This window comes from Diceros bicornis, chromosome 16, assembly GCF_020826845.1.
Source record: "Diceros bicornis minor isolate mBicDic1 chromosome 16, mDicBic1.mat.cur, whole genome shotgun sequence".
Taxonomy (NCBI): Eukaryota; Metazoa; Chordata; class Mammalia; order Perissodactyla; family Rhinocerotidae; genus Diceros; species Diceros bicornis.
In genome coordinates, this window is record NC_080755.1 from 4,351,055 (window position 1) to 4,374,903 (window position 23,849).

Genomic DNA, 23,849 nt, shown 5'->3' on the forward strand with positions numbered 1-23,849 from the left:
GCACTGTGCAAGGCAAGGAAGGATCAAAAGGGAGGCTGGGACTTTGACAGGGCTTGCACTGAATCTGTAGATGGCTTTAGGAAGTGTGGACATTTTAACTACGTTAATTTATATAATGTTATAAACTAATGTTACCTCAATAAAAATAAATAGATACAGATAGATAGATAGATAGATAGATAGATAGATAGATAGATAGATAGATAAAAAGTGAGGCTAAAAACAAACAAGCTAGAGCCGAGCATGGAAAGCCTTGCATGTTCTTCTCCAGTGTTTGGAAAAAGCCACTGAAATGTTGCATCCTGAAAGAATCTATTGCAAATAGTCAGTTGAAATGTTTGGAGACAATTAGGCCAGTAATGTACCAGAGATTAATAATTGTTTGTATTTTAGCTAAAAAGGTAATATCATTGAAATCTGCAGGTATTACTCTTTCACCAATAATTCTTGAAGCCTGGCCCCACCTTTCCACACAGGCCTCACAGCTCCAGGTGCTCTGCCCATCTTCAACACCTCTTATTAACAGCACTGCTGTTGCTGCAGCAAGTGTCAACTACCTGTCTGTCTGTCCACCTCCAACTCCTCTGCAGGAGCATACGGGGCTTAGAGGGTCACTGCGCCTGCTGGTGAGGCCTGCCTCTGTCACCCAAGTCTCTGTCATCCGTTGTTTTTCCTCTTGCTTTTTCCTTAGGATTTTCCTACTTCCACTTGAAAAAAAAAGGGCTGCATGATTTCAGACCCTCTCCCTATGCTCCCACTGCTTTTAACAAGGCAAATGAGTGGCTACCATCTCTGTGCTCAGTAAATGCTGGGCCCTGAACTAGGTGCCTAACACGACGGAGGTAGCATTAATCTTATGTTTTTGTATTGAAAAAGACAGAGAGGTTAAGTAGCTTGCCCAAAGTCACACAGTAAGCAGAAGAGCCAAAGTATAAGGGCTAGAATTTGAATTTACTTCAGGGTAGTCTAAATGTAGCTAGACACCCTCTAGAATAAGAGTTGCCAAACTACAGCCCACAAGTCAGATTCTGCCCATTGCCTATGTTTGTAAATGAAGTTTTACTAGAACACAGCCACGCTCATTCGTTTACTTACCAGCACGGCTGCTTTCACACTACAATGGTCTAATCGAGTAATTATAACCGAGACCTTGTGGCTGACAGAGCCTACAGTACTTACCAAATGGCCCTTTATGGAAAAAAGTTTGCTGACCCCTGTTCTAGAAGTAAAGGAAAAGGTCCTTAAGGCCAAAAATTATACATACGCATGTGATTGTTTTACATTGCTATCTTTTCCCAAAATTGCCTTCATAACTGTATTTAGTTATAACTTATAGTAGGGCTTGAAAGGCAAATATTGAGCTCTGACTTTTATCTTTAGACAAACTGTCCAAGTCCAGTCAACATGTCTTTGAGCTTCTCCTACATGCAGGCATTGCCTTCAGCTGAGATGGTGTCTGCCACCAAGAGACTCACAATCTAACAGAGGATACAGGTGTGTGCGGCCAACTTCCACACAAAGGGGACCGAGAAAAGGGCTACAATAAAGAGATGAAGGAATTGCTATGGGATCACAAAGTAGGCAGGGATTTTCTGCTTAAAAGGTTGGAGAGATCAGAAAAAACTTTCAGGAGGAGATGAATTTGAATTAGGACTGAAAACAAATTTTACTAAGGGAAGCACAGAAAGGGACATTGTAAAGGCACAGAAACGCAGAGCGCTGGGGGTGAGAAGAATTAGTCTTGGGGAGTGGTCTGTGATGAGGTGAGCCGTGCGGGCTGGGGGCACAGTGTGGGGACTGCAGAAGCTTTCTAGGTACGTATGCATGTGTGCTCGCGCACATGTGGGTTTGTATATGTGAATTTATTATAGTAAAGCAAAATGGATCACGGACCTGTGAGACTGTATCAATCCAAAGGAGTGATACAACATGTTTGGTTTGTAAATAAAAAGTAATTAAACTTTTAAAAATACTGCATTATAAAGCATCATTAAATGATATACATGTGAAAATGTTTATGTAGCATTATTTATATGGGGAAAAATACTGGAAACAACCTGTCAATGGGGGAATGAGTTCAATAAGTTAAGGTATATCCACACTATGGAATATGGTACAGTTATTAAAAATAATGCATTGAATCCATTTGTGTTGATATGGCAAATTATCCATGACATATTGATAAATAAATAAAACATATATATTTTAGCTAATAGTTTTTATCGTCAGACTTTCTTTGAGCCGGCAAACAATGATTTTGTATGGCTGTCCGTAAGGGCTCAGATAAATCTCTTCTTCTTTGTGGGTGGACTTAGTTGTCTAAGTCTTTACAACTTTTCCACATAAAAATAAAGTCCAAGACCAGATTATTTTTCTCCTGGTCATAAATGCTGATTTATTTATAGCTGCATTGTTCAGACCACCATTATAAACTTGGGATAAAATATGTGTGTATTATATTAAAGAGCCTCAGCCTTTAATGTCAGGTCCTTTAAAGATCTGCTCATGTGTTAACCTTTCAGGAATGCAGTCTCCTTCTCCCACATTCAACATGGTTATATGCTAATCTATCCAGAGCAAGACAAGCTAACCTTCAAAGAAACGTTAACCCAAAATTAATGTAATTGTTTTTAAAGAGAGTGAAAGTGTATCTGCACATTCACATGTATACATGAACACAGAAAAAGTATAGATGAGAACATGACAATCCATTCACACAAATAACCTCAGGATGCAGCATCAGAGTTGAGGACTGGCGAGTGAGAAATTATTTATTTATTTATTTATTTTGAGGAGGATCAGCCCTGAGCTAACATCCATGCCAATCCTCCTCTTTTTGCTGAAGAAGACCAGCCCTGAGCTAACATCTATTGCCAATCTTCCTCCTTTTTTTCCCTTTTTCTCCCCAAAGCCCCAATAGATAGTTGCATGTCATAGTTGCACATCTTGCTAGTTGTTGTATGTGGGACGCTGCCTCAACATGTCCAGACAAGCGGTGCCTCTGTGCATTCCCGGGATCCGAACCTGGACCGCCAGTAGCGGAGCACATGCACTTACCGCTAAACCACGGGGTCGGCCCCAGAGATTACTTTTTAAAAACTTCTATATTACCTGAATTATTGCAGTGGGAATTTTATCATATTTTTATAAGCCTATAACTTCTGCTGTTTGATAGGGAAAGGTCTGGGTATTATTAATGTTTTTAATTTTTTTCTTTTTACTAACCTGTATTTTCTAATTTTCCTATAACACACAGGCATTGCTTTAGTCATGAGAAAAAAACATGTTAAATGTCCCAATTTTACTATATACGATGAATAGGAAATAATTATTTTAAAGCCAGATTAAGTACATAGATGAGAAAAAAATGCCCCCTGGTGCTTGGGCAACAAAGTTTTGTTTTTCTGGGGAGCAGGAACACTAATATTTCCTTTATGCAAGGAACCATGGACATTTCAGCACACGCTGTTCTGCAGCATTTAATTACTAAGAGCCTGGGCCAAGGCAGGATTCCAGAAATCCAGAGATTCACAATAAATTATAAAATGCCTTACGAGAATCAGCTCAGAAAGTATTTTTAAAGTTCTTTTTAAGGCATGTATTGGTTATTTTATAACATTTCAGCAAAATGGTAACTTTGTTTAGGAAACAAAAGACTATAACTAAGGCGCTGGAGGAGCCAGGTCGAGCGGAATCCACCGAGGGCCAAGTGCCTCATCTCGTCACAGTTTCCATCTACATTCCTGAGCTGATCTCGACACGATTCATTTCATTTTCAATTTGCAAAATATTCAACAGAACGTTTTTTTTTCTTAATGGCTCAGATCTGCTTATGGTCTTTAAGATAGGTCATTGCTGAGGACATGGTGAGGGCCCCTCTCTCCCCTGCTTACTTCTCTCATGGCATCACCACCACCCGTAATTTTCTCTTCCCTTATGGTTTACTTTTGTTTTTCCTCCTCCATCTCCTCTACCTGAGAATATGCTCTCTGCAGGGGTGGGACTGTTTCTTCACCTCCACATCCCCAGCACCTAACACCCCACTTGGCAACAGCAGAAGCTCCATATATATTTGCTGAATGAATGAATGTTGATGCAATGAGTGAATCAACACACCCACTGCTGAGTCTGCAGGGACTAGAGCCAGCCTGACTGAGTTCAAATCCTCATCCCGCCACTTTCTAGCTTGGGTGACTTTCTCATCACTAAGTGAAAGCTTCATAAGGACAAGATTTTCATTTGTTTTGTTCACTGCTGTATCACTAGAGTTTGGAATGGTACCTTTCTAAGTATTCGTTCAATGGACAAATGTCGAATGAATGAATGAAAGAATATGTCTAAGTTCAGGACCTGGCTATGGTCAGAATCCTGAATTCAGCAAGGTAAGTGTCATTCAGGTATTCGTATGCCATAAACCAACTCTGTGCTGACCGAGTCTTAATTCTGGGGTAGGAAGAGTCATGGAATAGTGAGCAGAGCAATGACCTGGGAGTCAGAGGGCTTGAGGTTGCCACCAATGATAGTGTCAGTATGGGAACTAAATTCTTTGGCTTTGATATCCTTATTTTTATGTTGAATAAGTCGGATCAGATAATCTTTTGAGTCCCTTCCCATTGTAAAGCTTCAGGATTGTCATACTTGACTCAGAGTCCAACTGAAGTGTGGAGGGGGAGGGTGCCTGTCTGGACGGCCTGCGGGTTCCCTGTCCAGCTACAACCCTCCACAAGCCAAGGGATCCTGGGCTGTCTCAACGTTTTGATTACTGTTCACTTGATTAAGTTTAATTTAGTTCCAGAGTAATATCTCAGACCCAATAAATAAAGGTCTAAATTACTATGTTTAGTGCAAAAATGTGTGGTTTATGCACACAATTAGAACTGGTTCAATTGCAAGACTTTAAAATCAGCAATTTTTAGGGGCTGGCCCAGTGGCGTACTGGTTAAGTTCCCACGCTCCACTTTGGCGGCCTGGGGTTCACAGGTTTGGATCCCGGGCATGGACTTACACACCACTCATCAAGCCATGCTGTGGCAGTGTCCCACATACAAAACAGAGGAAGACTGGGACAGATGTTAGCTCAGGGCCAATCTTCCTCAAGCAAAAAGAGGAAGGTTGGCAAGAGATGTTAGCTCAGGGCCAGTCTTCCTCACCAAGAAAAAAAAAAGAAAAAAATCAACTATTTTTGTAAAAATAAAAACAAGGAACTATTATTTCAATAGTCTCTACCTTGTGCCAGGCCCAGTCATATATCTATATCTATCTTATATTTAAGATATTATATTTATCTACATCTATATACCTATATTCAAAATCTAAGCCTCATATTTTATTTTCATTTTACAGGTAAAGAAATTGAGACTCTAAGAGGAAAACTAATGGATATCTCTGAATCAATCAACTTAGATTTACTAAGATCTATAATGTGAATAGTAACGATGAAAAAAACAAAAGCATGATGAAAATTGGTTTTTACTCTTTAGCAGCCTCTAGCCTTTTTGAGAATAAAAGGCGCACACAGGGGCTGACCCAGTGGCGCAAGTGGTTAAGTGCGCGCACTCTGCTGCAGCGGCCTGGGGTTCGCCGGTTGGGACCCCGGGCGCGCACTGATGCATTGCTTGTCAAGCCATACTGTGGCGGCGTCCCATATAAAGTGGAGGAAGATGGGCATGGATGTTAGCCCAGGGCCAGTCTTCCTCAGCAAAAAGAGGAGGACTGGCAGATGTTAGCTCAGGGCCGATCTTCCTCACAAGAAAAAAAAGAAAAAAGAGTAAAAGGCACACGCACAAACGAGTATTAGAAAAGCACACGCAGACACACACACAAGCTATTGATGTGTAGTATAGACGAAAAGCACAAAGGAGTGCGAAGAACAAGGAATGGGACTAACCCTTACTGGATCCACGTCCCAGGGCCCAGAGCAGTCCCTATCGCACAGTGGTTGCTCAAAATCTATTTAATCTGTTGAGTGCCTACTAAGTGTCAGGCATTACACTAGGCATTAGAGATAGAGACTTGTAGAACATGGCCTCTAACCTCAAGAAGCTCATATGGACTGGAAGTGCTTTAGAAAACTTCAGACAGAGACGGGCCCTGGAGAAGGGAGACGATGCAGGCAGGAGTGAAGGAGGCAGGAAAAATAGGAACAAAGGCACAAGCGAAGGAAGAGAAACAACGGATTCTGACAGGGAGTGAATGGGACGCTGAGCAGACTTCACCTCCCAAAGCAGAGAATGTACATGGGAAGGAGCGAAAGAAAAGGCTGATGGATTAAAGAAAACCTGTTTAATGACTTGGAAGGTTAATACGTGGAACAACCAACTAACACTGTTCTAATTCTGAGAATGGACCTCATAGGAGGTATTTATGCTGCAGCTAACTTGAGTAGTGGAAATAAACTAGTTGGCTCATGGCAGTGCAATTTATTATGAGGGTCATTAAGGAACTATTCCACTACCTGCTGTGAAAGTGCATACAATTTATGCTATCGCAGGCGTTAGGGAAAACAAGGTGGGCTTACTCAGCATTTTCTTAGGTTTTCTTAACAGTAATCATTGAATATGACAAGTATTTTAACTAATGGTGGTTCTACCCACTGTGTGAATTAGAATATATTAAACACTGCTTTTGGGAGGCAAAAAAAATTATTAAAAAGTACTTAGATGAGGGGCCAGCCTGCTGGTGTAGTGCTTGGGTTCGTGCACTATGCTTTGGCACCCCGGGGTTCATGGGTTTTGATCTCAGGCACGGACCTACACACTGCTCATCAAGCCATGCTATGGAGGCATCCCACATACAACGTGGAGGAAGATGGGCACAGATGTTAGCTCAGGGCCAATCTTCCTCAAGCAAAAATAAGAGGAAGATAGGCAACAGATGTTAGCTCAGGGCCAATCTTCCTCATAAAAAAAAAAAAACTTAGATGGGTGGGAAATGCCTGAAAAAAATGTCCTACTCAGGCTGGGGAGAAGCCAGCTAACACTTATAATGTGTGGGGGCAGCTGCATTTCAAAGTAATTTTCTTTATGATGAAACTGTTTTTATAATTTTATTCACCTATTGCAAATAGACACCTTTAGTATATTACAATGAAAGATGGAATTTAAATATTCTCCTCCACCTGTGTCTGATACCTTGTGATTTTAAGAGCAAAGATTTGGGTTACAGGAAAGGCAGCCACAGGAAATTACTATAAGTAAACTGTGAGGAGAGTTAAAATATATTTTATCTGCTCATCTTTAGCCTACATATTATTGCTTATTGATTTCCTTGCTCTCTTTTTTTCCTCATGTTGGAATTCTAGACCGTGAACAGGATGTCATAGAGATGGGGGTAGAATCAAGGTGCGCACTCTCTCAACACTGTTTATCCAAACATTGTCATGATGATTGCTTAAAAAAAAAGTGGATGGGGTTTGGAGTGCATGGATGGCTTTGTTCTTGAGATTTGAAAGCAAAAAAAAGCTTAAGAATTCAAGATGTACACCATACGATGCCCCCTCTCCCACCCAGCTACTTACACACTTCTATGCCTACGTGAAATAGGATTTGACAGAATAGGATCATGTGTGATCACTTGTTTGTCAACATTCTCTACTTTTTCTTTCTCTCTGTAGTAATTATGCTCATCTAATGTATTTCAGTGCCAAGCCCCTTCAAAATGGCAAAATACACAATATATTGAAAAGTCAATTCCTAAAAGGAGTTCAAGATAGGGAAGCCACGTACCTGTGCTGAAAAGGAAGGCGTGGCTGACCTCAGGGAGAAGACAGCAGCGTGATAGCTTTTTCAAAGCAGTTCAAGGATCTGTTTAGTCTCTCTGACTTTTGACGTTGAGGATGAATGCCTAAAATGTTTACAAGAGAGGCTGACTGAGTTTTTATTTGGAAAAAAAAGATAACAGAAAAGAACAAAAAGAATAAGGGCAAATGGATGTACTCATCTCTATAATTCTAAAATAAATAAATACTGTTCCTTGGAAAACAGTTTTAAAAAAAGGAAAAGAAAATATTCTCCCTCAACTAGGAAATGGAAAGGATGTTCAAGTTCTCAACTACTTAAAGCTGTAAACAGTGTGGGTGTGAAAAAGCAGTAACAACTAGACCCTGTGAAGTTTCAACAAGAGGAGTGGGTGTATAACAAATAATAAAAATGCAAGATACAGCTACAAAAATAGAGAGGCATGTATACTCACAGGGAGCAGACCACGTGACAGAGGAGAGCTGGTCCCCATAGTCACGTGTATAGTGATTAAAATCACACTGAGCTATTGAAAAAAAATGAGATGTCACCTAAATGCTCTATAACAACGTTTTCATGAAAAAAAGAACAAAACCCACAATCCAGGATGTAAAGTCCACGTGAACAGTGTATCCCATGAGCCAAACCCTCCCAGGGAGCAATCACCCCCTGGAGTAAGGAGCCCCTTTACTGGGCCCCGCAGGTGTAAATGGCAGAGAGTGGTTCCAGGGGAAACTCCGCTCCTCCAGAGAGGCGTGCACAGCTTCCCTTACACACCCTGAATGAAAAGAGCACGGCTCTGAAGATTTAGGAGAAACAGCAGCCCCTCAAGTAGCAGCTCATTCAAAGCTCACCCAGAAAGGGTCTAGCGTCCTTCAAGGGCTGGAACAGGCGGGCCTTCTGCCTGCAGCAGAGTCTGAAACACATGCACTCCTCACTGCTCTGTCTAGACTTTTTGGCTCCATCTCTTTCTGATCACCAATTATTTACCTGGTGTTAGATTTTCCCATGTTTATAATTTCCACAGGGAGAATGGAGCTCTTTCCCCCCCCCCCAAAAAAAGTTATTTAGATTATTTACTCATTTAGCTTAAAAATATAAAATAAGATTGCATTTGCAGATCCTTAGAAAATGATTACATGTAAATAAAAATTGAAAACTGATATCTAAAATATAAGTTTACATTTAGGAACAAAAGGATGATATGATACCAAAAAATCAAAATGGAACGATTCAGAATAAGAAGAAATTGTATCTTAAATTGGATTAATTGGATTAAAGATGACAAAGACAAGTAACAGGTAAGAGAGGAAATCCTGGCATGATTGACTGGACACAAATGCTTGGCCATCTGTGAAATGATTCCAAAGAATAAAAAAGTTTTTAAGATAAAAGGGAATCTTACAGAATTTTACAGATGAGATATGTGTTCTATTTCTTACATATAACACATACATTTAGAAAGAGGAAAACTCAAATTTTTGAAGATGAATTAATAAAAAATATTTTTTAAACGAAGATCAAAGCTTAAATGAATTCTATGAGCCAGTGAACATAATAATATCCAGAAATAAAAAGAATTATTTCAAGGAAATATAAGGAACTGTTACTATTAACAAATTTGTTCTTTTACTACTCTACATAGTTTACTTTCTGGTTCACATTTTCAAAAACTTCCTTACCTGGGCTGACTGTTCACCTTTTCATGGTTCCCGCTGAAGTTCAAACTACAGAGGTTTTCTGATTTTGAATGAGAAGAGTCTGATTCCAAATTTGCCTGTGTTTGTTCTCTCAGACGATCATGAAGAGTTGCCTCCTTTTTCAAGTTCACGTCTGAATACGGGCAGCCAAAAGCACTGGTTTGTATAAGAATGAGAGCACAGTCATAAGTTTATAGTGGTAAATCAGGAATCCGCTGTCACTGGAACAGACTTACATCCAAAATTACAAGCTGAATAGAGACATTCTTCTTTTGCTGAACACACTCAAATAAGTTTCTTTTCATATTGTCCTTTGAGAAAATCTCAGGTTCTGGGTCACAGACACTGGTCAGCAGAGTATTACAGGTAGAGTCATCAGCACATATGGTTTTTACAATTATGGAAACTTAAAAATCTAAGAATAACATAAAAATGTGCTTCCAATGGAGCAATGAAAATGTCCCATAGAGTGACGTCAGCGTCATGGCAGAGTGAGCTTTCCTGTAAACTCTTCCCCGATAAGATACAACAAAAGGAACAGTCACAGACCAACAACGGACTCCTAGACAGTGAAAAGCAAGATTGGGAAGATCCACACTGCCACACGTCTGAGAGAGGAATGTGCTCGGCCCCCAGAGGAAGTGGGGAGAGGTAAGGAGAACTCCTCTCCCTCCCCTTCAGATCAGCAATCCCGGTCAATGCGGCACCCAGAGAGGGGGAAGGAGCGGCCCTCTGCAGGGAAACCGTAGCTCTTTGGGCTCTCTCAACCAGTGGGAAACTCCCACATGGATGACTCAGAACTGCTAGAAGGGTACCATCAACATCTCAGCACCCCAGGAAGGTGGATAATGAGGGGCGAGCGAGATGCCCCCCATACCAGGGACCCAGCGGGCAAAAGAGAGAGCCCCCCTGCTCCCTGCATGCTGGACACTGCAGCTCAGCCAACCAGACCAGACTAAGCAGCCAGAGGATTGCAGCAAACAGCCAGGGCAGAGCGCGGGGGGCTCAGATTACACAGCCCTTAACCCCCACACGGTGGCAGCGGGTGGAAATTTCAACCAGATATTTCCAGGATGAGGAAAAATAAAGCCAATACAGGAACCACAATGCAAAAGTACATGAAATCACCAGACCAGAAGGAAAATGACAAGCACCCAGAAACCAACCCTGAAGACACAGAAATCCATAACCTAAATGACAGAGATTTCAAAATAGCTATCATAAAAAAACTCAACAAAATATGAGATAACACAGACAAACAATTCAATGAGATTAGGAGTTTCTTCAGAAAAAAAGATTGAAATCATAAAGAAAAACCAATCAGTACTGATGGAGATGAAGAACACAATGGAGGAGATAAAGGAGAATCTAGAATCTTTAAAGAACAGAGCTGACTATATGGAGGAAAGAATTAGTATTATAGAGGATAGGAATACAGATATGCTCCAGATGGAAGAGGAGAGAGAAATAAGACTAAAAAGAAATGAAGAAAGTCTCCGAGAAATATCTGACTCTATTAGGAAATGTAACATAAGAATTTTAGGTATTCCTGAGGGAGAAGAGAGGGAAAGAGGAACAGAGAGCCTATTCAAGGAAATAATAGCTGAGAACTTCCAAAGTCTGTGGAAGGAGCAGGAAATACCAGTAAGTGAAGCCAATAGGTCACCTAAATACATCAACAGGCAAAGGCTCACTCCACGACATGTAGTGGTAAGGCTGGCCAAAGTCAATGACAAAGAAACAATATTAAGGGCAGCTAGATAAAAATAAAAAATAACGTACAAAGGAAGTCCCGTCAGGCTTTCAGTGGATTTTTCAACAGAAACTTTACAGGCAAGGAGAGACTGGAATGGTATATTCAAAATACTGAAAGACAACAACTTTCATCCAAGAATACTCCATCCAGCAAAAATTTCCTTCAAATATGATGGAGAAATAGTAACTTTCCCAGATAAACGAAAGCTAATGGAGTTCATGGCCACGAGACCCCCACTATAAGAAATACTCAAGAAGGCCCTCAGGCCTGAAAAAAAGAAAAGAAAGGAAATACAAAGCTTGGAGCAAGGAGAAAAATAGGTAGACAAAATCAGAAAAATAGTAGATCTTTACCGGAATAGGTTAGCAACCACTTAAATACCAAAATCAAAGATCAAAAGAAGGAATTCACCAAAAATAAATATGACCTCATCACTGTAAACACACACCCACAACACAAGATAGAATAAGGTATAACAAGAATGACTTAGAAGGGGAAGAGGAAAGTGATTGAATTGACTTAGTATAAGGAAATAAAAGGCCATCAGATAATGAACTATCTCATACACAAGATTTTTTACACAAACCTCAAGGTAACCACTAAACAAATAATCAAAACAAAATCACATATGATAAACAAAGAGAAAACTAGAAGAGTCATAAGACAGAACAACCAAACTGAATTGGCAGTCCGAAACAAATGGGACAAGAGACAAAGGAAATGTAAAAGAACCAGAAAATAAGTGACAGAACAGCAACATTAAGCCCTCATATATCAATAATTACCCTAAATGTAAATGGATTGAACTCTCCAATCAAAAGATACAGAGTGGCAGGATGGATTAAAAAGCAAGACCCAACAATATGCTGCCTCCAGGAAACATATCTCAGCTCTAAAGACAAGCACAGGCTCAGAGTGAAAGGATGGAAGACAATACTCCAAGCTAATGGCAAACAAAAGATAACAGGTGTTGCCATACTTATATCAGACAAAGTAGACTTCAAGATAAAAGAGAGACCAAGAAGGGAAATATATAATGATAAAAGGGACACTCCACCAAGAAGACTTATCACTTATAAATATATATGCACCCAACATAGGAGCACCAAAGTACATAAAGCAACTATTAACAAACCTAAAAGGAGACATTAACAACAACACAATAATAGTATGGGATCTTAATACCCCACTTACAACAATGGATAGATCATCCAGACAAAAAGGCAATAAAGAAATAGTGGACTTAAATGAAAAACTGGATGAGATGGACCTAGTAGACATATACAGAGCACTCCATCCAAAAACAGCTGACTACACATTCTTCTCAAGCATGCATGGCACATTCTCAAGGATAGACCATATATTGGGAAACAAAGCAAGCCTCAATAAATTTAAGAAGATTGAAATCATAACAAGCATCTTTTCAGACCATAATGCTATGAAACTGGAAATGAACCACAAAAAAAAAAAAACTGGGAAAGTGACAAACATGTGGAGGTTAAACAACATGCTACTGAACAACCAATGGATCATTGATGAAATTAAAGGAGAAATCAAAAACTATCTGGAAACAAATGAAAATGAAAGTATGCCATACCAAATCATATGGGAGGCAGCAAAAGCGGTCCTGAGAGGGAAACTCATAGTGATACAAGCTCACCTTAACAAACAAGAAAAAGCCCAAATAAGCAACCTTAAATTACACCTAACAGTACTAGAAAAAGAACAAACAAAGCCCTAAGTCAGCAGAAGGAGAGAAATAATGAAAATCAGAGCAGAAATAAATGAAATTGAGACCAAAAAAACAGTAGAAAGGATTAATGAAACAAAGAGTTGGTTCTTTGAGAAGATAAACAAAATTGACAAGCCCTTAGCCAGACTTACTAAGAAAAAAAGAGAAAAGACTCAAGTAAATAAAATTAGAAATGAAAGAGGAGATGATAACAGATACCACGGAAATACAAAGGATTATAAGAGAATACTATGAGAAATTATATGCCAACAAATTGGACAATCTAGAAGAAATGGATAAATTCTTAGACTCATACAACCTCCCAAAACTAAACCAAGAAGAAATGGAGAATCTGAATAGACGAATCACAAGTAAAGAGATTGAAATAGTAATCAAAAACCTCCCAAAAAATAAAAGTCCAGGACCAGATGGCTTCTCCGGTGAATTTTACCAAACATTCAAAGAAGATTTAATACCCATCCTTCTCAAACTATTCCAAAAAATAGAGGAAGATGGAACACTTCCTAAATCATTCTATGCGGCCAACATCACCCTGATACCAAAGCCAGACAAAGACAATATAAAGAAGGAAAATTACAGGCCAATATCGCTGATGAACATAGATGCAAAACTCCTCAACAATATATTGGCAAACCAAATACAGCAATACATTAAAAAGGTCATACACCATGATCAAGTGGGATTTATGCCAGGGACGCAGGGATGGTTCAACATCTGCAAATCAATCAACGTGATATACCACATCAAAAAAACAAAGAATAAAAACCACGTGGTCATCTCAACAGACGCAGAGAAGGCATTTGACAAGATACAACATACATTTATGATAAAAACTCTCGATAAAATGGGAATAGAAGGGAAGTACCTCAACATAATAAAGGTTATTTATGACAAACCCACAGCCAATATCATACTCAATGGGGAAAGACTAAATTCCCATTCTCATTCCTCTGAGAATAGGAATGAGGCAGGGCTGCCCACTCTCACCACTCCTGTTCAACATAGTACTGGAGGTTTTGGCCAGAGCAATTAGGCAAGAAAAAGGAATAAAAGGAATCCAAATAGGCAATGAAGAAGTGAAACTCTCACCATTTGCAGATGACATGATTTTATATATAGAAAACCCTAAAGAACCCATTGGAAAACTATTAGAAATAATCAACAACTACAGCACAGTCACAGGGTACAAAATCAATCTACAAAAATCAGTTGCATTTCTGTATGCTAATAGCAAACTAACAGAAAGAGATTTCAAAAAGATAATACGATTTACAAATGCATCAAAAAGAATAAAATATCTAGGAATAAATCTTACCAAGGAGGTCAAAGACCTATACAATGAAAACTACAAGACATTATTGAAAGAAATTGATGATGACTAAAGAAATGGAAAGACATCCCATGCACATGGATTGGAAGAATAAACATAGCTAAAATGTCTATATTACCTAAGGCCATCTACAGATTCAATGCAATCCCAATCAGAATCCCAATGACATTCTTCACGGAAATAGAAAAAAGAATACTAAAATTCATATGGGGCAACAAAAGACCCCAAATAGCTAAAGCAATCCTAAGAAAAAAGAACAAAGCTGGAGGCATCACAATCCCTGACTTCAAAACATACTACAAAGCAATAGTAATCAAAACAGCATGGTACTGGTACAAAAACAGACACACAGATCAATGGAACAAAATTGAAAGCCCAGAAATAAAACCACACTTATATGGACAGCTAATTTTCAACAAAGGAGCTAAGAACATACAATGGAGAAAGGAAAGTCTCTTCAATAAATGGTGTTGGGAAAACTGGACAGCCACATGCAAAAGAATGAAAGTGGACCATGTGCTATCGCCATTCACAAAAATTAACTCAAAATGGATCAAAGACCTGAAGGTGAGACCTGAAACTATAAAACTCATAAAAGAAAATATAGGCAACACACTATCTGACATTGGTAATAAAGGAATCTTTTTGGATGACATGCTTACCCAGACTAGGGAAACTAAAGAAAAAATAAGCAAGTGGGACTTTGTCAGACTAAAGAGCTTCTACAAGACAAACAAAACCAGAATCAAGATGAACAGACAACCCACCAGCTGGGAGAAAACATTTGCAAAACATACATCTGACAAGGGGTTAATCTCCCTAATATATAAAGAATTCACAAAACTGAACAACAAAAAAACAAACAAGCCAGTCAAAAAATGGGCAGAGGGGGGGCCGGCCCTGTGGCTTAGCAGTTAAGTGCTCGCGCTCCGCTACTGGTGCCCCGGGTTCGGATCCCGGGCGCGCACCGACGCACCGCTTCTCTGGCCATGCTGAGGCCGCGTCCTACATACAGCAACTAGAAGGATGTGCAACTATGACATACAACTATCTACTGGGGCTTTGGGGGAAAAAAAACAGGAGGATTAGCACGGATGTTAGCTCAGGGCTGATCTTCCTCACAAAAGTAAAAAATGTGCAGAGGAAACGAACAGACACTTCTCCAAAGAAGATATACAGATGGCTAATAGGCACATGAAAAGATGTTGAACATCACTAATCATCAGGGAAATGCAAATCAAAACAACACTAAGATATCACCTCACACCCATTAGAATGGCTATAATCACCAAGACAAAAAACAACAAATGTTGAAGAGGATGTGGAGAAACAGGAACCTTCATACACAGCTGGTGGGAATGCAAACTGGTGCAGCCTCTACGGAAAACGGTATGGAGATTCCTTAAAGAATTAAAAAGAGAAATACCCTATGATCCAGCTATCCCATTACTGGGAATCTATCCAATGAACCTGAAATCAACAATCCAAAGAGGCTTATGCACCCCTGTGTTCATTGCAGCATTATTCACTATAGCCAAGAAGTGGAAGCAACCTAAGTGTCCCTCGACTGATGATTGGATCAAGAACACGTGGTACATATATGCCATGGAATACTACTCAGCCATAAAAAAAGACAAAATCGTCCCATTTGCAACAACATGGATGGGCCTGGAAGGTATTATGTTAAGTGAAATAAGCCAGAAAGAGAAAGACAAACACTGTATGATCTCACTCATATGTGGAATATAAACCAACACATGGACAGAGAAAACTGTACTGTGGTTACCAGGGGCAGTGGGGGTGAGGGTGGGCACAAGGGGTGAAGGGAGACATATATATGGTAATGGACAAACAAAACTGTACAACCAAAATTTCACAATGTTATAAACTATTAAAACATCAATAAAAAAAATGTCCCATAAATACTGGACTCAAAATTTGTATCCTCCAATATTTATGCCCTGATTTGGCTGCCTATATCACAAAATACTATGGGTAACTAAAAATATTTACCAGTATCCGAGAACACTATGCCTTTATTTCTTAATATCCATGTACCCAGGAATGCTGTATCTGGATTTCTGCGTAATCCTCCTGAAGCTTGAGGAAGTTTGTGTTTGGCTGTGACGGGACGCCTGTGGCCGAAGAGCAGAGGTCACGTCACAGCTGAATCCTGAATCCTGGAGCTTGTCAGACATAACAGCAGCCTGGGCAGAAGGATCTGCCAGGACAAAGACTCTGGTTCTCAGCTCTAGAGGCCAATCAGTGGTCTCTGTCAGATTTCTGTGCCTACCTCCCTGTCTCCAAAGAGGCCTCAAACCATCGCTGCTGCTAGGAATGAGGCAGTGGCTGTCACACACAATACAGGCATGACAGAAGGCCACCTGCTGACAAGACAACCCTGGGAAAGACATTTCATGCCAGAGCTTCAGTTTCTCCCCAGTGAAACAGAAAAATCAGAACCAATACATAAGGGCTGTTGTGACCTTGAGAACTCACACACACGCCCCCTCATTAAATGGTAGCTGTGACCATTATCACGGTGTTATCATCATCCACATCTAGGGGAGTGTATAATCAAATGCATCAAGACCCAGGCAGCTGGTTCTTTTTTACGATTTCACTTCCTAACACTAGAAATGTGCTGATACATGGTGTGTGATAAATTCTTTCTGAATACACAAAAGTTTTCTTTTGTTATTTTAAGGTCGTAACAAATCAGGGACCAATGCAGTTTTCCGTCTATTTTAAAGTACATTGAGTTTTCCAGGGAAGGCCTATAAGCAATCTAACCTCAGAGGGACTTCAGTACCAACCAATATCCAGACTGGACCTTCTGGAATTCAGGATGGAGTGGTTAGGATAACACCAGCCTAGCCCAACATGTCAGGGTGAGTCTGCACTGGCATCACAGTTGATCAGCAGCCCTGCTACAGACAGGAGTGCCCTTTACATTCATATTCTGTCATTTATGATCACTGGCATTGTCTTATTGGTTCATTCAGTTATTGATTCAATAACCCATTAACTGAGTATCTGCTACATGCTAGGCACTTTAGGAATATAAGTCTAATGAAGAAATTAAGACATATATACCAATAAATACAAATTATAATAAGAACAAAAAAGCTACCCCTGAGTGTATACTATAGGTCCATTACAATACAATGTGTTTTACATATATTATTTCTAATATTTATTACTAAATACCCAAAGATGGTATTAATGTATTATTTTACAAGTAAGAAAATAGGCTCATACAGGGTAAGCAACTTTCCCAAAGTTGCTTGGCACTTTCTTGGGAGGCCCCCAAACAGATCATTTAATTATTAGCAACAAACAGGTGGGCAGAGTGGAACAAGGTTATTGACACCATGAAAAAAGAAAAAACCATGCAGGAAACTGTGGCATAATTCTTATGCAAAGAGAAGCTGAGGCAGATATTTAAGGCAGTACTTGGTTCGCCAAGGTTAATGTCTAGGGGAAAACGAGTCAGCATGTGCTAGAGTCGTCTGTGAGGAGAAGAGATGTGATAAAGTACTGTTTCCAATAACAATGGAGCAGGAGCAACCTGTTCACGCTGCAGCATACGGGATTTGAGGGGACATTTTAGAAAGAATTTTCTGCAGATAAAAGTTGAAAGGCGTTAGGCTAACCTAAGGGAGAGTGGGAAGTGTTTATTTCAAGCACAGCTGAGTTTTCATTAAAGTACTATTTTATTACTCAAAAGCTCTGCTGTCCATCTAACACATACACCTAATTTGAGATTTTTAAAATGATCATTATGGTCATGAATTGCCTTAATTTCATATCATCACCCCTACGTGATTCATGCTGCATGGCACTAATGGTCTCTCTTCCTAAGGCTTCTTTGTCCAGTATTGTACACAGTACCATAGGTTCTTGTTCAGTAAGTTGAGAAAATTTTGCTTCCTTCAATCTTCATTCATAAATCAGTCCCTTTAGTCATTTAACCATTCACCTATTTTCCTAAGTTCATTCTAGCTCTTCTTTGTCTCTCTGGTACTAAGGTATGCAAAAACTAAATGGAATGCCTCAGAGCATTACTAGATGGAATATTTCTAGATTCTGCAAGACACGGTGTATGAGAATGTATCTCCAGATTATATAGATCAGAATAAAGTGTGAAGTTCAAAGGAATATATTAAATGACAAAAACATACTTTGCAGAAGAAGATGCTGGTGAAGAACTTGAAAGAAGATGATGATGGGAGACAAAAGAAGGTACAAAACAAGTAGGGATGAGGGGCTTTCAGATACAATTGTCTGCGCAATTTTCAACCTGGTTTCTGCTGGCGAACACGTTTCTGTATTGCAGCACTGCTCGCTTGTGTTCACTGCAGAGAAATGTTGCTGGTAAAGAGAAGGTAGCCCAAACTTTGGCCCGTGTTCCTGCAAACATATACCCTTACTCGCGGGTGTGTGTTTAAGAGCACGCATGCCTCTGCGTAAATCTATACACAGAGGAAAAACCCGAGTGTCCTAGGTGTGATAAAACCATTTAAAACTTACTTTTGATTTAGCCAAATAGTGAGGAAAAACGGTTCTCAAGACATAGTCTCTTTAAAAATTGCTGACACAAGCTGAAATTTCTAAGGCTTAAAGCTCCGCTGGTCAAGGTGAGATGTCAGCTTCTGACGACAGGGAAGGAGCATACTGCAGTTTCCGCTCGCTGTGGATGGGTGTGCGCAAGCGCAGGACCACGGCTCGGGGGGGGGGGGGGGGGGGGGGGGGGGGGGGAAGCGCCGGGCGGCAGCCCCGCGGGGACACCCGCTCTCCACCGGGCGGGCCGTTTCCGCATCCCTCCTGAGCTCCGTCTGTGTCTGCTGTTTGCAGGACGACAGGGAAGAGTCAGCAGGAACCAACAGGTGGACTCACACGAAATTGCAGTTTTTAAAAGTCAGAGACAGTCAAAAATTGGGAATTTCGTATGGTTCAACAGAATAATTTATAAAATATGTCAGCCCCAAGCTCATCAACAGCAAGTCAGACGCAGAGAAGCTAGAGGCTAAATAAGCAAAACGCTGCCAGACAGCTGCAGACAAACTTTTAAATGAGATTTTTTGACAGATCTAAAACTGAGATCCTAGTAGTCTTCCTACTTCATAAATAGAAGGAAACACGAAAATGACTGCGATTAAAATACTAGTTTTACTTTTCAGAATGTTTAAGTTTAATTTTTAACAACCGAGGATAAATGGAAAAATAAAAGTAAACTATCAGTATATATTTTTCTTCCATAAAAAACTGTCCTGTATTCCTTTTAAGCAGCATTCTTGACTCCTCCTCAAGTGGTAATGGGGTGGGGCTGGGAGCAGCGGCACCCAGCGGCTGGTGCTGAATCACTCACTGCCTTTTGTGTCAGGCCCAGCAGGCTCCTGGGACCCCGAGTTCTCCTTCCCTCTTGTCATGGCAGGGGTACCTGATTCCACAGCTTGGCGCAGTTTCCCCATTTCCCTGGGACCAATTCTGATCTGGGGCCAGAGGCAAGTCACTAAACTCAGCCGTTCACTCTCAAGTCCAAAGGTCCAGACCTGAAGTGGACCCAGTTCTGACAGCCAGGCTCCTGCTTCATTCTTGAGTCTGATCAGCCTCGGGGGTCCGGCTCCTCCAACTCAATCCTAAATGCCTCGTCTGCTGCCCTGACTGGAGCTCAGGGCCCTACTTGGATGGAAGCCCTGCGTTGCTGCTTTGTCCTTGCTGGCCCCTTCTCATGACAACACCTCTGCCTCCTAATCTCAACCCAGAAGTGAGGATCCACTTCCCGGATACCACCTGGCCAGGCTTCCATGTGCTTCTCGCCCTGAATTATTTTCTATTACTGTGCTTTGCCCACTAATTGGGATCCCCACTTTCATTTTGGATTCCTCCCATCTGGCTCCAATTCCAAGAGTCTAGATGATGACTTGATTTCCAAACCACTTGGACACTAGGTTCTGCTCATTCGACCATATTATCATCCTGTATCAAAAATGTGTTCATTTTCTCATACCCAAGCAGCAAATTTGGTTCCTGCTTCTCTCTGACTACCCTGTTCTGCTGAAAATAATGGGCCATGCTCCATCAAATCCTGGGAGATGGGCAGTTTGGACCATGAGGTTATAACTAAGCCGTCACAACTGACCAAATGGCACCTTCCTAACCAGTGTGCAGCTGCTCCCTTGGGGCGGCCAGGAGGGGCCGGGGCACCAGAGTCCCAGACCAGTCCTTCTAGCCTTAAGCAACCTCCTCTAGTCTCTCAATCTCCTCTCATTCCCAAGTGTTAATTATCATTTTCTCTCTGTGACATGACATTAAAAAGGTTAGGTTGCATTACAAATTTAAGCAAAATGGCAAAAATGAAATAGCTTCTTGAGCGCTGTACTTAAAAACATAAATTAAAAAAACAGAGGTCAGCAGTATTTCAGAAAAAGTGTCAAGTAACTGATGACCTTTCTCCTGATCCCGAAAAGGCAAGTTGCCCAAAATAGGCAACCAGCTCCAGGAAGCAGTCCTGATCTGGTAAAACGCGCCCATACACCCCAGAAATTAGACATACAGTTAGACTTGAAAGAGTTCTTCTCTAATGCAAGTAACTCACCCTTCGAGGAGGCCTGTTGTATTTTCTATTTTAGTATCAATTATTTTACTGGCCAATTGTATTCTTTTCCTTCTAAGACCTAGATAAGACAACATAGATGAATCATATCTGAGCTAGGAAGACAGATTCTAAAAGTCTCGCCATCTATCTTCAAAAGACAGGGAGTTACTTGTTGGAGTGAGTGGAGGCATCTTACGTGGAAGCATTCACAGAACAGACCGTCTGAGAAGTTGCCTCCCAGAACTAAGGGGCAGTGAGGAAGCACTGAACGGTGGCTGTCAGAGAGGGAGAGGGCGCTGAGACTTGGCAGGAGGGTCAGCAAGGAGATGCAGAGGAGCGAGAGAGATAAACGCTGCCAGCCTTGCAGGTTGGGCCTGATGGCCACGAGATCCCCATCCTGGGGGCAGACGCCATGTCATACCTGTTGCACAAGAAAAGAGGCACCCTCGCTCCTCCCTGTACATGTAATACTTGCTACAGAAACTTTTAAAAACTAACATATAGATTAAATTGTTGCTGATTTTACTTCTATGAGGATTAAGAGCAAGTACAAATGATACATTTTGGAATGTAGACCAGGAAGGAAGCATCATCATAGTTTTTAAAATCTCTGAGGATATGACGTAACTTTTATTATATTGTTCTCAAACATAGAGATGGGCAAAACCCAACCAGTTCATATAAGATTCTAAAGTCTCAGGATCAATTTTCTTCAGATTCCTGCGGCTTTAAAATGAGTTTACCTAAGACATATTATGGGTAAATTTTCTCTGATTCTAACTTTTTTCCATAAAATAGCTGATGCCTTCGCTTAATTGTTGTTAAAAATACTAGAAAATTTAATGCACAGTAAGAAAAAAGTATAAATATTAAAAACAAAAGTTTTATAAGTAGAGTTAAAAGAGTTCAAAGAGTTGGATGAAATAAATTTGGTTCTAAAAATGCTTTTCCCTGGGGTAATTCAGCCTATGATATCATCCTAGACATTACGAACTCCCTAAAATGGCCAATTAGGAAATTGGAAGAGAATTGCTACTCAAATCAAGCATTAGAATCAGTTTAGTATAGTGGTGAAAAACATGGATTTAAGAATCAGAGAACACTGGATTAAAGCTGCTAGTACCATAACCTTGGGAAAGTTACTCAACTTCTCTGTTTTTCATTTTCTCATCTGCAAAATGATGATAATATAGGGATTTTTGTGAAACTAAATGAGATAATCCATGCAAGGTGCTGGTACAGTCACTAGGACAAATTAAATGGTCATGAGTTTTCAATTTTAAAAAGGCCTATTCTGATACAAAATATAATACTAATGATCCCTTTTATTGTGGTTATTGTATTTTTCAGTTCTAAAATTCCTATTTGGTTCTTTTTTTAAAAACAATTTTATTGAGGTATGACTGACATTAAAAAGCAGTACATACTTAATGTATACAACTTGATGAGTTTGGGGATAAGTATATACCTGTAAAACCATCACCACTGTCAAGGCCATAAATATATCCATCACGTCTCAAAGTTTTCTCTCACTCCCTGTATTATTATTATTTATTTTTTAGTTTTGAGTGGTAAGAACACTTAAGATCTACTCTCTTAGCAAATTTTAAGTGTACAATACAGTATTGTTAGCTCTAGGCACTATGCTGTGTAGTAGATCTCCAGAATTTATTTACTTTGCATAACTGAAACTTTGTACCCTCTAACGATCACCGCCCACTTTTCACCATTCTGCTATCTGCTTTTATGAGTTTGACTATTTTAGATTCCATATATAAGTGATATCATTTGTCTTTCTGTATCTGGTTCATTTCACTTAGCATAATGACCTCTAGGTCTATCCACGTGGTCATAAATGGCTAGATTTCCTTTTTTTTGAGGCTAATATTCTATTGTTTATATATATGCATATATACACACCACATTTTCTTTATCCGTTCATCATGGATGGACATTTAGGTTTTTTCCGTATCTTGGCTATCGTGAATAATGCTGCAATGAACATGGGAGTGCACATATCTCTTTCAAGATCCTGCTTTCAATTTCTTTGGACATATACCCAGAGTGGGATTGCTGGATCATTTAATTTTTTGAGAAACCTCTATGCTATTTTCTATAATGGCTGCATTCCCCTCAGCAGTATACAAGGGTTTCCTTTTCTACACATCCTCACCGACATTTGCTGTCTTTTGTTTTTTTTATAATAGCCATCATAACAGGTGTGATATCGCATTGTGGTTTTGATTTGTATTTCCCTTATGATTAGTGATATGGAGCCTCTTGTCTTATAACTGTTGGCCATTTGTATGTCTTCGTCGGAGAAATGTCTATTCAGGTCCTTTGCCCATTTTTTAATCAAGTTATTTGTTTTTTTGCCATTGAGTTGTATGAGCTCCTTATATATTTCGGATATTAATCCCTTATCAGATATATGGTTTGCAAATATCTTCTACCAATTGTTAGGTTGTCTTTTCATTTTGTTGATGGTTTCCTTTGCTGTGCAGAAGCTTTTTAGTATAATGTAATCTCACTTATTTATGTTTGCTATTGTTGCCTGTTTTTGGTATCATAATCAAAAAATCATTGCCAAGACCAATGTCAAGGAGGTTTTTCTCTTCGTTTTCTTCTAGAAGTTTTATTGTTTCAGGTCTTAGGTTTAAGTCTTTAATTCATTTTGAGTTGATTTTTTCTGTATGGTGTAAGATAATAGTCCAGTTTCATTCTTCTCCATGTGGATATCCAGTTTTCCCAACACCATTTGTTGAAGAGGCTTTCCTTTCTCCATTGTATATTCTTGGTTCTCTTGCCAAAGATCAGTTCACCATAGATACATGGGTTTATTTCTGGGGCTCTATTCTGTTCCATTGGTCTATATTTCCATTTTTTATGCCAGTGCCATACTGTTTTGATTACTATAGCTTTGTAGTATAATTTGAAATCATGAAATGTGATGTCTCCAGCTTTATTATTTTT

At 39.9% G+C, this 23,849-nt stretch overlaps 1 protein-coding gene across 1 annotated transcript in view; it reads right to left on the reverse strand.

Moving 5' to 3' along the window:
• L3MBTL4 (L3MBTL histone methyl-lysine binding protein 4) overlaps positions 1-23,849 on the reverse strand; it is a 342,274-nt gene that overhangs the window by 116,267 nt on the left and 202,158 nt on the right. The window contains 1 exon segment of the mRNA XM_058556539.1: positions 9,419-9,592. Coding sequence (XP_058412522.1) covers positions 9,419-9,592 — 174 coding nt within the window.